Consider the following 15,002-nt stretch of genomic DNA (forward strand, 5'->3'; position numbering starts at 1 on the left):
GAGTCTTCTCTTGGGTTCCCCTGTTCCACTCCGTGTAACAGTCTTGGTTTTAACTTAACAGCCCTTCACTGGCAAGGAGGTTGGCTATTTAAAGAGTGCATGGTGGGTGGAGGAATTGACTGTTAAATCTATGGATATATTAGCCTAATTTCTTCCATCAAACAGTTAGGCCAAACTCTTCTTCAATAGGAATAAATAGGCTCCAACACAAAGACCTCTTGATGTTAGTAAAGTCTAATTAAAATGAAGACTTTTGAAATGAATTATGCCTATTTGAATTTGCCTACTTTCAGCAACAAGAGCTGTCCATTTCCGATTGTACTACTGCTGCTCCTTCAAGTTTCAGCACCACAATGTAAATTACTTCAATCTAGCTATTTGTGCGGTCAATAACTCTGATAAATAGGCCAACATCATGGGCAAGAAACGTATTGTTTTTAATAAAATCAATTATAGTGGTATTACACTATCAAAGTTGACCTCCGGTCCTCATCTACACGCTCTCCTTCTCAAAATGAACAGTACATAAGCTGTAGGCTAGTCCACCCGTTAAACAGGGCATTTAGACTAGGCCTAATCCAAAAAAATATTGGAAGAAGCCTTTGACTCTCCTCCTGAACTGCCACTGTAGGCCTACACAGCACAGCCATTGGTTAGGCAGCACACAAAAACGTTTAATGAGGTTAGGTTAGAATATCCATTGCATTGTGTCATTCAGTTTACGTAGTTTAATTTACACCATCCCAGACAGTGGCGGTCAGTGCCTTTTAAGATGTGGGAGGACGTTAAATTTTTCTAGGTGCATGGCCTTACTTCTATTACAGAATATTGGATGACTGTCATTCATATTCCATTCACCCAGCTCAATGTAACATCGATAGGTTTAGGCTACTACATGATACTCTAATTTTCCCTATAACCTTCATGAGGTTGGGTACATTACCCATTATACCCATCATGAGGTTGGGTACAATTGGGTAAATTACAGGCCTCTCTCATCTTTTTAAGTGGGAGAACTGTCACAATTGGTGGCTGACTAAATACTTTTTTGCCCCACTGTACATTTAAGACCCTCTCCTGGACTAGATTTAAAAAATAGTAAACCCTCCCTTTGACTGAAATTGAAAAACCAATGACCGTCCCCCATTTTCCTCCAGGTACCCATTCTGTACTGTACATTTTGATCCATCTCTAAGGCTGCCCTGATCTCACAACCATGACAGTGACTGCTGTGCTACAGTACCTATCAGGGTTTTATTACCCAGAGACTACCCTGGACTGCATGAAGGACCTTATTAAAAACAGTTTGTTATTGTAGTGTGTACAAGCAAGCCTACAAAGGTACCTGTTTTAAGCCTGTTTTAGACTATAATTACCAGCCAGCATCTAACTTTTAAGTAATGACATCCAGTTAGTTGTGAAGAAGACCCTTTTGAGGAAACTTGTCAGATGATGTGAGTTGCCTGTGTTGGCTTTGATGCCTGTGAGCCAATTCTGTGTGTGAGTGAGACTGCCATGACTCTATTTTAGGCCATAAGCAACTGACAGGACAAAAATGTTCCAAAGTTTGTTTTAATCGCTGAAAAAAGGACCAAAAAACAGACATCGTAACAAAACAGCACAGATAATCTAGACTAGAGTGTGATGGTCAATGGTTGGTCTGTCTCGTTACCTCATCGTCATTTCCACCATGCACCCATGTTTTCAGGTGTATGATCTGTGATGATCTATTGTGCATTGGAAAGAGAAAGAACCTGAAATGGATAGGCAATCCAGCACAGCTCATCATCATTAGGGGAGACCGGGATTGGTCGTCACACCTTTTACTCGTGTGTATTTCTCAGCACCAGTAGATCTTATAAACTCTTTTCAATATTAGGAGAAAGACCAAGGTATTGGCTTCAAGTGGAGACTGTTTTCTATCCACATGAATTATTTCAACATGGAGTTATAATCCATCAAACACACTCGTGGGATTGGATGTCACACCCCACTGGGCACAGACATCAATTCAGAGTCTATTCAACATTTCATTGAATGGATTTTGTTTTATTTTACCTTTATTTAACTAGGCAAGTCAGTTAAGAACAAATTCTTATTTTCAATGACAGCCTAGTGGCTCCTTGTTCAGGAGCAGAACGACAACTTTTTACCTTGTCAGCTCAGGGATTTGATCCAGCAACCTTTCGGTTACAGGCCCTGAATGATGTGGAAACAATGTTGATTCAACCAGTGTGTGCCCAGTGGGACAGTGCCTGTTTGCTGGTAGCTTATGGCTTTTGTAACAGGAAATTAAGCAATATAGTATTGTCTTAGAAATAGCCTTTTTTTTGATCAAACGATATTCTGAATAAAATTCAGCATTTTATGCCGTGAGAATCAAATATGGCATTTTGAGTAAATTTGTGTGTTTGAAAAAAATGTGTGTGTGAGGGAGAGGAAACTACATGAGCTCTTTATAGCACAAGCACAAAAGAGCTTGGGATTTATTATAATGGAGTTGATAGTGACAACCAACCCCACATTCCAAGTAACAACCATCCCCAACCAGCTCCCCAAAGCTAACTAAGAAGCTGGCTACCACATGGCTTGACCTTGGAACTCAAGAAATATGTTTGAAATATAGTTCTCCCTTTCCTCTTTTCAACAAACATAATTGTTCATGGATACTCCCACAAACATTTACAAAGAAAATACCAATATATATATATATATATATATATATATATTTTACTTCCACCTATGAAAAACATAAATTCCCCTCATCTCAATGTTTTGTCATGCTGACATGTATTGATCAGCTGGATGAATTCCTTCAAATAATTCACACATTTTTACCTTACAAATTACACATTGCCATTTAGATTGGGAGTAATTAGCACTGTGACAACCAACCCGTGAGACAACCAACCCCGTTCTCCCTTACCAACACACACAAAAAAGATACATGAACTTATATAGAGCAGATCCTGAACAACCTTTCAAATTAACACGCACATACACAAAAACACAATCAAGTTAAAATTATGGAAGGCCTACAGTAAGAAGGCCTGCTGATAAGAGATGCAGACTTTGTCATCACTTCATGTGTCCTTCAGTTCAACTGATTGCTGAGAAGCTTCAAATCACATTTCCCTGCTGTTCCCTAGCAGTACCCCCTCCCTCCTCTAGGCATGACCCTTCCCCCTCTGCTGTATGAACACACTCTGCATGCTAAGTCTCTTCTACACATTCCTGCCCAGACCTCCCACAACCTTTTCCCTCTCAGCTGTTCCAGTTGTATCTACCCTCCTTCCTCTGGGCTTCCCTTCCACTTTTTCTGCTGTTCCGGGTGTGTTTTCCCTCCCATGTCAGTCTCTCACTGGCTGTTGCAGACGGTGCCTCCCAATTTGCCCCCGGCAGCGGCCTTCTTGCGCCTCTTGTTGAGCAGAGGGTTGCTGGAAGTGTCCAGGTCTTTGATCTTCACCTGGTCGTAATCCACACGCATGGTGGCCAGAGCACTGGTCATCTCATCCTATAGTACACAGAGCGTAAGGAGTTAGGAGAGAGGGAAATGGAGAAGAAAGAGAAATAGCAAGATTCAGAGTGAGGGAGGTTGAATTTCATGATAGATAAATAGGAGATGGTAGATAGACAGAAGATAAAGCTCTGCTCTGAATATACAGCATAATAAAGAGGAGGGAATAAGCCCTGTGTTAATAAACATGTTCTCAAACGAGACTGTGATGTCTGCCTCCACTTGTGGAAGGTCAACCACTCCAGGGTCAACTCCAAAGTTTGGGAGCAATTCCATTTCACATGAATTCCACAAAAGGAATGAAATTCCACTCATATTTTGAGATATCTACATGGGAAAACCATGTGTAATGTTCATAATATCAACCGTATTTCAAATGTTGTCTGGATGTAAACTCAATGGCGCCGGAGGGGATGGCTGCCATTTTATGGGCTCCTAACCAACTGTGCTATTTTGTGTTTTTTCGCATTGTTTGTAACTTCTTTTGTACTTAATGTTGCCTCTACCGTCTCTTATGACCAAAGAGAGCTTCTGGATATCAGAACAGTGATTACTCACCTCGAACTGGACTAATATTTTTTTCTTTAATGAGTCTGACGCAAAGGATATACTGCTTCTCTGAGACTAGGTCCAATCCCCGCCATTCATGTGAAGAAAAGACAGAAATACAGGGGGTGGCAATCGGGGTGCCTTGAGAGAATTAGTCTGCGAGTGGGTAACCCGCCTCTACCATTCGTTCTACAGCCAATCACTGGAGAGTAAACTGGATGATCTCCGTTTTGAGACTATCGTACCAACAGGACATTAAAAACTGTAATATCTTGTGTTTCACAGATTCTTGGCTGAACGACGACATAGATAATATACAGCTGGCTGGGTTTTCTGTGCATCGGCAGGACAGAACAGCTACGTCTGGTAAGGTGAGGGGTGGGGGTGTGTGTCTATTTGTCAATACCCATGAACCTTTTGTGACTAGGGGGCAGTATTTTCATTTTTGGATAAAAAACGTTCCCGTTTTAAACGGGATATTTTGTCACGACAAGATGCTCGACTATGCATATAATTGACAGCTTTGGATAGAGAACACTCTGACGTTTCCAAAAAAGGAAAAATATTGTCTGTGAGTGCAACAGAACTGATGTTACAGGCGAAACCCAGATAAAAATCCAATCAGGAAGTGCCGCATTTTTTGAAAGCACTTCATGCCAATGACTCCTTATATGGCTGTGAATGGGCTACGAATGAGCTTACGCTTTCTACGTATTCCCCAAGGTGTCTACAGCATTGTGGCGTCTTTTTACGCATTTATGTTGAAGAATAGCCGTAAGGGACCACATTGAGCAAGTGGTCACATGATGGCTCCCGCAAAAAAATCTTGCGTAAAGTACTGAGGTAGCCATTATTCCAATCGCTTCTAATGAGAAACCAATTGTCCCGACGGATATATTATCGAATAGATATGTGAAAAACACCTTGAGGATTGATTCTAAACAACGTTTGCCATGTTTCTGTCGATATTATGGAGTTCATTTGGAAAAAAGTTTGGCGTTGTAGTGACCGTTTTCCGGTCGATTTCTCAGCCAAACGTGAAGAACAAAAGGGAGCTATTTCGCCTACAAAAATAATATTTTTGGAAAAAAGGAACATTTGCTATCTAACTGGGAGTCTCCTGAGTGAAAACATCCAAAATTCTTCAAAGGTAAATTATTTCATTTGATTGCTTTTCTTATTTTTGTGAAAATGTTGCCTGCTGCTAGCAGAGGCTAGCATAGCATTATGCCATGATAAACTTACACAAATGCTTGTCTAGCATTGGGTGTAAAGCATATTATGAAAATCTGAGATGACAGGGTGATTAACAAAAGGCTAAGCTGTGTCAATATATTTCATTTGTGATTTTCATGAATAGGAAGATTTTATGTCCGCTGCGTTATGCTAATTAGTTTGAGGCGATGATTACGCTCCCGGATCCGGGTTTGAGAGTCGCAAGTCATGATAAGCTGTAGACAACACTATCTACCGAGAGTTTTCATTTATACTTTTCGTAGCAGTCTATTTACCACCACAAACCGATACTGGCACTAAGACCGCACTCAATGAGCTGTATAAGGCCATAAGCAAACAAGAAAATGTGTCGATGCAACAACCTCTACCTCAACGTGAACAAGACAAAGGACCTGATTGTGGACTATAGAAAAGGAGGGCCGAACACGCCTCCATTCACATTGACGGGGCTTTAGTGTCGTGGCACCACAGCCATGACACTACAGACTCCAGTCACCCAACTCTCTGCTAACGCACGGCAAGCAGTACCGGAGCACCAAGTCTAGGTCCAAAAGGTTCCTTAACAGCTTCTACCCCAAGACATAAGACTCCGGCCACCCGGACTATTTACATTGACACCCCCCCCCCTTTTGTTTTTACACTGCTGCTACTCGCTGTTTATTATCTATGCATAGTCACTTTACCCCCACTTTACCCCTACCTACACATTGACTAGGTACCAGAAGCCCTGTATATAGCCTCGTTATTGTTATTTTATTTTTAACATTTTATTTTTTACTTTAGTTTAGTAAATATTTTCTTAACTCTATTTCTTGAACTGCATAGCTGGTTAACGGCTTGTAAGCATTTCACGGTAAGGCCCTACACCTGTTGTTATTTCGGCACGTGACAAATACAATTGGATTTGATTTGATTCTGCTGATCCTGGGAAGAGATGAAAGTCCCTGGATGGCCAGAAGGTGTCAGTGCTGGTCTGATTCTGACCTTCACGTCATCCCACATCTCTCTGTCCTCAGTCAGGACCCGTGTGGTGTGGAGCGGTGTGGAGGGAACAACCATGGACTGCTGCAATGACAGAACACAGACACACCATCAGGCATGATGTTACAGACTGACATACATGAACTGATGCACGCTTTCACACACAAGCGTGCACACACTCACATTGATCCAGGGGTGGTTCGTAAACTGTGTGATGGTCATTCTCTCGTTGGGGTCTGTCTTCAGCAGCTGATTGATCAACTGTTTGGCTGAAAGAGGAAAAGCAATAAGAGGAAAGGGGTCAACATTCAATGAAAGACACATTTGTGCATGCTTACCTATGCGTCAACAATCAACTCCTTTGTTTTGCTGACATTGTGGGAGAGGCTGTGGTCCTGGCACCACAATGCCAGTTCATTTACCTTATCCCTATAGGCTGACTAGTCGTTGTTGGTTATCAGGCAAACAACCGTGGTGTCGTCAGCAAACCTGTTGATGGAGTTGGTGTCATGCAAAGCCACGCAGTCATGGCTGAACAGGCAGTACAGCAGAGAGCTGAGGACACACCCCTGGGGGGGCCCTGCGTTAACAGTCAGTGTGGAGGAGGTGTTGTTGTCAATCCTCACAGCCTGTGGTCTGCTCGTCAGGAAGTGCAGGATCCAGTTGCAGAGGGCGGTGTCCAGACCCAGGGCTCTGAGTTTGGAAGGAACAATAGTGTTGAATGCTTAACTGTAGTCAATGAACAGCGTTCCCACATAGGTGTTTGTCTTGTCCAGATGTGTTACGGATGTGTCAATAGCGATGGAAATGGCATCTTCTGTGGATCTATTGGAGCGTTAGGCAAATTGGACTGAGTCCAGTGTTTCTGGCATGCTGGCCTTGATGTGGGCCATGACCAGCCTCTCAAAGCCCTTCATGATGACCGGGGTGAGTGCGATGGGGCGATAGTCATTTGGTCATGTCACCTTGTTTGGGGACTACAGCTTGGGACAGGGACAGGTTGAAAATGTCAGAGAAGATGCCTGCCAGCTGGTCAGCACACACTCTGAGGCCAGGGATCGCATATGGCCTGGCGGATTTGTGAGTATTCACTCTTTTGAGAGTTCTCATGTCAGCCTCGTAGAGCGAAAGCACCTGGTCTTCCAGAGCAGTAAGAGTCTTCCTGGGCAGCTCTGGATTGTCTGCTCGAAGCGAGCATAGAATGTGTTAAGCTCATCTGGGAGGGTGGGCACCACACAGTTGGATTTGCCTTTGTAGTTCGTGATTGTCATCAATTTAAGTTCGAGTCTGTATTGTCTTTTGCATCCCTAATGGATTCGCGGAGCTCGTACCTGCTTGCCTTGTAAGCGTCGCGCGCCACCGAGTCATTGAGGTTCATCCAGGGTTTTTGGTTGTGGTATGTCCGGATTGCTATTATGGGTACAACATCATCAACACATTTTCTAATGAAGTCTGTGACTGACAATGTATATTCCTCAGTGTGGACGGATGAGTCCTGGGTGGATGAATATACATATAGTATCAGTATTCTCAAAACAGTCCTGCAGCATTGAGTCTGCCTCCTCGAGTGGTCGGTACTAGTTATCACAGCCACAAAGTCAGAAGACCCGCCTACTTGACCAATCAGATGAGGGAGTGTGATAACATTTATACACACCATATACACACACTCACACAATACATTTACACTCCCACACAAAAACCACACACATTCACATACATTACATGTGTACACACGCAAGCACGCACACACCCATACACACTTTTACACAAATAATTTCCTGCTGCTTCTCTGTTCCTTATTTTACTCTTATTATTGTCTATCCTGATGCCTAGATACTTTACCCTGCCTTCATGTACATATCTACCTAAAATTCCTCGTATCTCTGTACATTGATATGGTACTGGTACTCCCTGTATATAGCGCCACATTGATCTGGTACTGGTATTCCCTGTATATAGCTCCACATTGATATGGTACTGGTACTCCCTGTATATAGCTCCACATTGATCTGGTACTGGTAAACCCTGTATATAGCTCCACATTGATATGGTACTGGTACTCCCTGTATATAGCTCCACATTGATCTGGTACTGGTACTCCCTGTAATAGCTCCACATTGATCTGGTACTGGTACTCCCTGTATATAGCTCCACATTGATCTGGTACTGGTACTCCCTGTATATAGCTCCACATTGATCTGGTACTGGTACTCCCTGTATATAGCTCCACATTGATCTGGTACTAGTAGAACCTGTATATAGCTCCACATTGATCTGGTACTGGTACAACCTGTATATAGCTCCACATTGATCTGGTACTGGTACTGTATATAGCTCCACACTGATCTGGTACTGGTACTCCCTGTATATAGCTCCACACTGATCTGGTACTCCCTGTAGATAGCTCCACACTGATCTGGTACTGGTACTCCCTGTATATAGCTCCACATTGATCTGGTACAATCTGTATATAGCTCCACATTGATCTGGTACCAAACATAACGATGGCCAAACATTATGGCCAAACAGTTCTATTTTTGTTTCATCAGACCAGAGGACATTTCTCCAAAAAGTACGATCTTTGTCCCCTTGTGCAGTTGCAAACCGTAGTCCTTGCTGAGCGGCCTTTCAGGTTATGTCGATATAGGACTCATTTTAGTGTGGATATAGATACTTTTGTACCTGTTTCCTCTAGCATCTTCACAAGGTCCTTTGCTGTTGTTCTGGGATTGATTTGCACTTCTCGCACCAAAGTATGTTCATCTCTAGGAGACAGAACGCGTCATACCTGAGCGGTTTGACGCGAGTAGGATGCCCTACCAGTGTGACTTCTGAGATTCAGTCAAATTATTCCTGGAATTTAAGAGCTGCTATTCTGTGTTTTTGTGCCTTGTGTATGTCTGTGTGTGCTTTTGCATGAGTGTTGTGCTGTGAAACTGACTTTATTTAGTTTATTTAGAAGTTTGCTTATGTTTTCTAGAGTAAAAGGTCCCTGGGACTGAAGTCATTGGAGGAATGCAAAGCTATACTAACTAAACAAAAGCCAGGGTAACCCGACCCAGTCTCACCTTCCTCTGACACTTCAGCCCACTCAGGTTTTGGGAACTCGTACTGGCCCAGCCTGATTCTCCGCTTCATCCCTGGAGAGATGGCTTGGCCTGTGTTAGAATAGAATGGAGGGAACCCACACAGCCTGCAGAGGAGACAATTGCGTAGAGGTTGATAGTTATTAAGTTGCACTGACTTAACCCTAACCCTTGATTATATACTATGTACAGTGGGGAGAACAAGTATTTGATACACTGCTGATTTTGCAGGTTTTCCTACTTACAAAGCATGTAGAGGTCTGTCATTTTTATCATAGGTACACTTCAACTGTGAGAGACGGAATCTAAAACCAAAATCCAGAAAATCACATTGTATGATTAAGTAATTCATTTGCATTTTATTGCATGACATAAGTATTTGATCACCTACCAACCAGTAAGAATTCCGGCTCTCACAGACCTGTTAGTTTTTCTTTAAGAAGCCCTCCTGTTCTCCACTCATTACCTGTATTAACTGCACTTGTTTGAACTCGTGGAAGAAGTGGAAGAAGTTCAAGATGACGGTCAATCACCCTAGGTCTGGGGCTCCATGCAAGATCTCACCTCGTGGGGCATCAATGATCATGGGGAAGGTGAGGGATCAGCCCAGAACTACACGGCAGGACCTGGTCAATGACTTGAAGAGAGCTGGGACCACAGTCTCAAAGAAAACCATTAGTAACACACTACGTCGTCATGGATTAAAATCCTGCAGCGCACGCAAGGTCCCCCTGCTCAAGCCAGTGCATGTCCAGGCCTGTCTGAAGTTTGCCAATGACCATCTGGATGATCCAGAGGAGGAATGGGAGAAGGTCATGTGGTCTGATGAGACAAAAATAGAGCTTTTTGGTCTAAACTCCACTCGCCGTGTTTGGAGGAAGAAGAAGGATGAGTACAACCCCAAGAACACCATCCCAACCGTGAAGCATGGAGGTGGAAACATCATTCTTTGGGGATGCCTTTCTGCAAAGGGGACAGGACGACTGCACCGTATTGAGGGGAGGATGGATGGGGCCATGTATCGCGAGATCTTGGCCAACAATCCCTTCCCTCAGTAAGAGCATTGAAGATGGGTTGTGGCTGGGTCTTCCAGCATGACAACGACCCGAAACACACAGCCAGGGCAACTAAGGAGTGGCTCCGTAAGAAGCATCTCAAGGTCCTGGAGTGGCCTAGCCAGTCTCCAGACCTGAACCCAATAGAAAATCTTTGGAGGGAGCTGAAAGTCCGTATTGCCCAGCGACAGCCCCAAAACCTGAAGGATCTGGAGAAGGTCTGTATGGGGGAGTGGGCCAAAATCCCTGCTGCAGTGTGTGCAAACCTGGTCAAGAACTACAGAAAATCTCTGTAATTGCAAACAAAGGTTTCTGTACCAAGTATTAAGTTCTGCTTTTCTGATGTATCAAATACTTATGTCATGCAATAAAATGCTAATTAATTACTTAAATATCATACAATGTGATTATCTGGATTTTGGTTTTAGATTCCATCTCTCACAGTTGAAGTGTACCTATGACCTCTACATGCTTTGTAAGTAGGAAAACCTGCAAAATCGGCAGTGTACCAAATACTTGTTCTCCCCACTGTATGCACTGTATATGCACACACAGGAAATCTAACACACACAAGTTATGCTCTTCTATCATCGTAGGGACCTAACCCTACCCTTACCCCAACCTTAACCCAAACCTTAAACCTAAATCCTAACCCCTTACCCTAATTGTAACCCTAACCCTAACCCCTAAGCTTAAAATAGCCTTTGTCCTCATGTGGACGTGGGAAATGTCCCCACGAGGGAGAATTTTCCTTGTTTTACTATTCGTGTGGGGACTTTAGGTCCCCACCAGGATGAAGAACCAACCAACCAACCACACACACACACGCACACAGTACTCACAGGATGTACATGATGACACCCAGAGACCACATGTCACACGACTTGTCATATTTCTCCGGGCCCAAAACCTCAGGGGCTTATCAACATGGAAACACACACAAATTGAGACAGACAGACAGAAAATACAATTACATGATGGAAACCACTTAAGTCCAAAGTATGCATAATATAGTGTAATAAATCTGATTGTCACACATATTCCTATTCCTACAGTAGTATAGTAACTTACCCACGTAGTAAGGGGTGTAGCAGGGGGTCTGCAGGAGGTTGTGCGTGGTCTCCTTAGCGAAGCCAAAGTCTGTCAGTTTGAGAGTACCATTGCGCTCCTGATGGGTGTACAGCAGGTTCTCAGGCTAAGCGAGAGGAAGTGAAATGTATCCATCATTAAACATGTCACTGTTTTTTACATAGTATTAATAAATGCATGCCAACTCTGTTTGTCACTATCTGTTGCTCTTATCTTGATCTGTGTGTGAGTGACATTGCTCACCTTGATGTCTCTGTGTGCGATGTTCATGTTGTGGAGGAACTCGATGGCCGTGCCAATATCCCGCATGATCTCTGAGCCCTCTAGAAGAGGAGAGCAGAGAGACACAGTCTCAGGACAACACTGTATGTAACATTAAACATACAGTGTGTAACCCCCTGTAAAGACTGTTCAGTTTATTATGTGTGCCATGCTCACGTCCGTACTTTGGACCTGCCTGTGCCCACGTACAGAACTGTCTGCGTCCACGTACGGTGTGGCCGGGTACACGCAGATTGGGCTGAGGCAGGTCCAAAGTATATTGGCCGGGTACACGCAGATTGGGCTGAGGTGATCTTGGGAAACAATGACAGAGTTCGCTAAGAGTGTTGAGACACCAACGTTTATTGTTCAATTAACTTTTTGTTTAATAGTCTGGAACAATATGAGTGTAGCCAGCTACTTTTCACTCGCTATTCTCTTAACATTTTGTGGTTCATCAGATTCGCCATCATGCTCGAGGGACAGACAAACGAACTGCTGGATAGCCAAGCTAGTCAATACAGCAAAGATTTTTATAACCAACCCAAGATAGACCACAGCCTGTCATTTCCAATGGGTGAAAATCATAGTTGGCAAAACAAGCAAGGAGGTGGGCAGAGCCAAGCACCAGCAAGATCCTATTGGCCCGTTCTAGCATGTATTTGTACATTTCCGTTAGGGAACGCCTACTCTGTGAAGTGCGCTTGCGCAGTAACTCAATTTGCCCTTGCACTCCTTAACGCAATTTTTTGAAACCTTGGCAAAGGGTAAAGTCTACAAAACTTAGTCCACTCTTTACGTGACAGATTCTAGTTTTGGGAACAGAAAACTTTATTGAGATCAAGTGTTTAATCGATGACAAATTTAGCAGAATGTCGGCCAAAATTAATCTTCCTTCTTCCAATGCTGGTCACTGGGTTTCCTCTCATCATCTTATTTGGTGGTGAGTGGAAATGCCAACCGGATGAACAGATTATTTCAAAATCGCACACAGAAGAAGTTATAAGGAAAATGTATTTGCTAATGGCAGCCTTCAGTACCCCGGTCTGCCTTTAACTTGAGTTACTCAATGAGCGGGGGCAACACCGAGCCGACCTGCAATGTCACTTCCTGGAGTAGCACAAACTGTTCATGTTATGTCTCCATAAGATACCATCTTAACCGACTTAAATTTTGCTTCAATGCGCTATTGAATCTTCACATAGGAATGAATGGTGTCACGTGATCGATGGCTTTAGTCATTGGGATGGTAACATTTGTGTTTTAACGCCTCCGTGTCCAAGGACAAGGACCAAACTTTTTAATATTATTTTCGGGGCGTCCCAAGCTTTTTATTGTTTGTAAAACTCTAGCTTAGAGCTCTCAAGTGTTTTAACTTTACTATCTGCTGGCTATTAGGTACAGTATCTATACAGGTACCAGTTTCAAACTAGCTTCAGCTTTCTAGGGTTCAAGGTTGGGAAAGTAGTTAGCTACTGTACGTTTCCCCCGGCTTTACTTGTCTACAGGGTTTGATTCATATTTGATATACGGATGTACAATTGCAATACTGTAGATTTTTTATTATTCGAATCCTTTTCTCATTTTGAGGTTTTAATATTATTCCTGTTTAAAATTAGTATCAGGGTTTTATAGGTCCAGTATTAGTCTGTGGTCATCTGGTAGTTCATTGTGTCCTTTGTGGTAATTTCTATGTCCTTACATTTGTACCTTTTTACATTCTAATCCATTTTTGACAAATATCTTTAGATTTAATCAATTCTACTAACGTCATTGTGTTGCCATTGTGTGGGTGTATCATATACACTACCGGTCAAAAGTTGTGGAACACCTACTCGACGAGACAGCCTATAGTGTCAGTGTCTCCTGACCCCTCCTGTCTCAGCCTCCAGTATTTATGCTGCAGTAGTTTGTGTCGGGGGGCTAGGGTCAGTTTGTTATATCTGGAGTACTTCTCCTGTCTTATTTGGTGTCCTGTGTGAATCTAAGTGTGCGTTCTCTAATTTTCTCTCTTTCTTTCTCTCTCTCGGAGGACCTGAGCCCTAGGACCATGCCCCAGGACTACCTGACATGATGACTCCTTGCTGTCCCCAGTCCACCTGGCCGTGCTGCTGCTCCAGTTTCAACTGACCTGAGCCCTAGGACCATGCCCCAGGACTACCTGACATGATGACTCCTTGCTGTCCCCAGTCCACCTGACCGTGCTGCTGCTCCAGTTTCAACTGTTATGCCTTATTATTATTCGACCATGCTGGTCATTTATGAACATTTGAACATCTTGGCCATGTTCTGTTATAATCTCCACCCGGCACAGCCAGAAGAGGACTGGTCACCCCACATAGCCTGGTTCCTCTCTAAGTTTCTTCCTAGGTTTTGGCCTTTCTAGGGAGTTTTTCCTAGCCACCATGCTTCTACACCTGCATTGCTTGCTGTTTGGGGTTTTAGGCTGGGTTTCTGTACAGCACTTTGAGATATCAGCTGATGTACGAAGGGCTATATAAATAAATTTGATTTGATTTGATATAGGGAGGAGGTCAGAGACCTGGCCCGGGTGGTGCCACAATAACAACCTATCCCTCAACATAACCAAGACTAAGGAGATGAATGTGGTCTACAGAAAAAGGAGGACCGAGCACGTCCCCAATCTCATCGACGGGGCTGTAGTGGAGCAGGTTGAGAGCTTCAAGTTCCTTGGTGTCCACATTAACAACAAACTAGAATGGTTCAAACACACCAAGACAGTCATGAAGAGGGCACGACAAAGCCTATTCCCCCTCAGGAAACGAAAAAGATTTGGCATGGGTCCTGAGATCCTCAAAAGGTTCTACAGCTGCAACATCGAGAGCACTGCCTGGTACGGCAATTGCTCGGCCTCTGACCGCAAGGCACTATATAGGGTAGTGCGTACGGCCCAGTACTTCACTGGGGCTAAGCTTCCTGCCATCCAGGACCTCTACACCAGGCGGTGTCAGAGGAAGGCCCTAAAAATTGTCAAAGACCCCAGTCACCCCTGTCACCCCTCTTTTACGCTGCTTAAGAAGACACACCTGTTGATTGAAATGCATTCCAGGTGACTACCTCATGAAGCTGGTTGAGAGAATGCCAAGAGTGTGCAAAGCTGTCATCAAGGCAAAGGGTGGCTATTTAAAGAATCTCAAATATAAAATATATTTTGATTTGTTTAACACTTTTTTGGTTACTACATGATTCCATATGTGTTATTTC

General features: G+C 43.4%; 1 protein-coding gene across 1 annotated transcript in view; it reads right to left on the minus strand.

Annotated features, from left to right (window-relative positions):
* Positions 1–1,558: 1,558 nt before the first annotated feature.
* Positions 1,559–15,002, minus strand: part of LOC110494522 (MAP kinase-activated protein kinase 3) — a 37,989-nt gene continuing 24,545 nt past the window's right edge. Inside the window, exons 4-10 of the mRNA XM_021569658.2 lie at positions 11,760–11,839; positions 11,499–11,622; positions 11,270–11,345; positions 9,355–9,479; positions 6,467–6,552; positions 6,287–6,367; positions 1,559–3,514 (exon numbers count right to left, since the gene is read on the minus strand). Of these exons, the coding sequence (XP_021425333.1) occupies positions 3,359–3,514; positions 6,287–6,367; positions 6,467–6,552; positions 9,355–9,479; positions 11,270–11,345; positions 11,499–11,622; positions 11,760–11,839 (728 nt within the window). The 3' untranslated portion in view covers positions 1,559–3,358. The remainder of the gene's footprint in view (positions 3,515–6,286; positions 6,368–6,466; positions 6,553–9,354; positions 9,480–11,269; positions 11,346–11,498; positions 11,623–11,759; positions 11,840–15,002) is intronic.

The sequence above is a fragment of the Oncorhynchus mykiss genome, chromosome 17 (assembly GCF_013265735.2).
Source record: "Oncorhynchus mykiss isolate Arlee chromosome 17, USDA_OmykA_1.1, whole genome shotgun sequence".
NCBI lineage: Eukaryota > Metazoa > Chordata > Actinopteri > Salmoniformes > Salmonidae > Oncorhynchus > Oncorhynchus mykiss.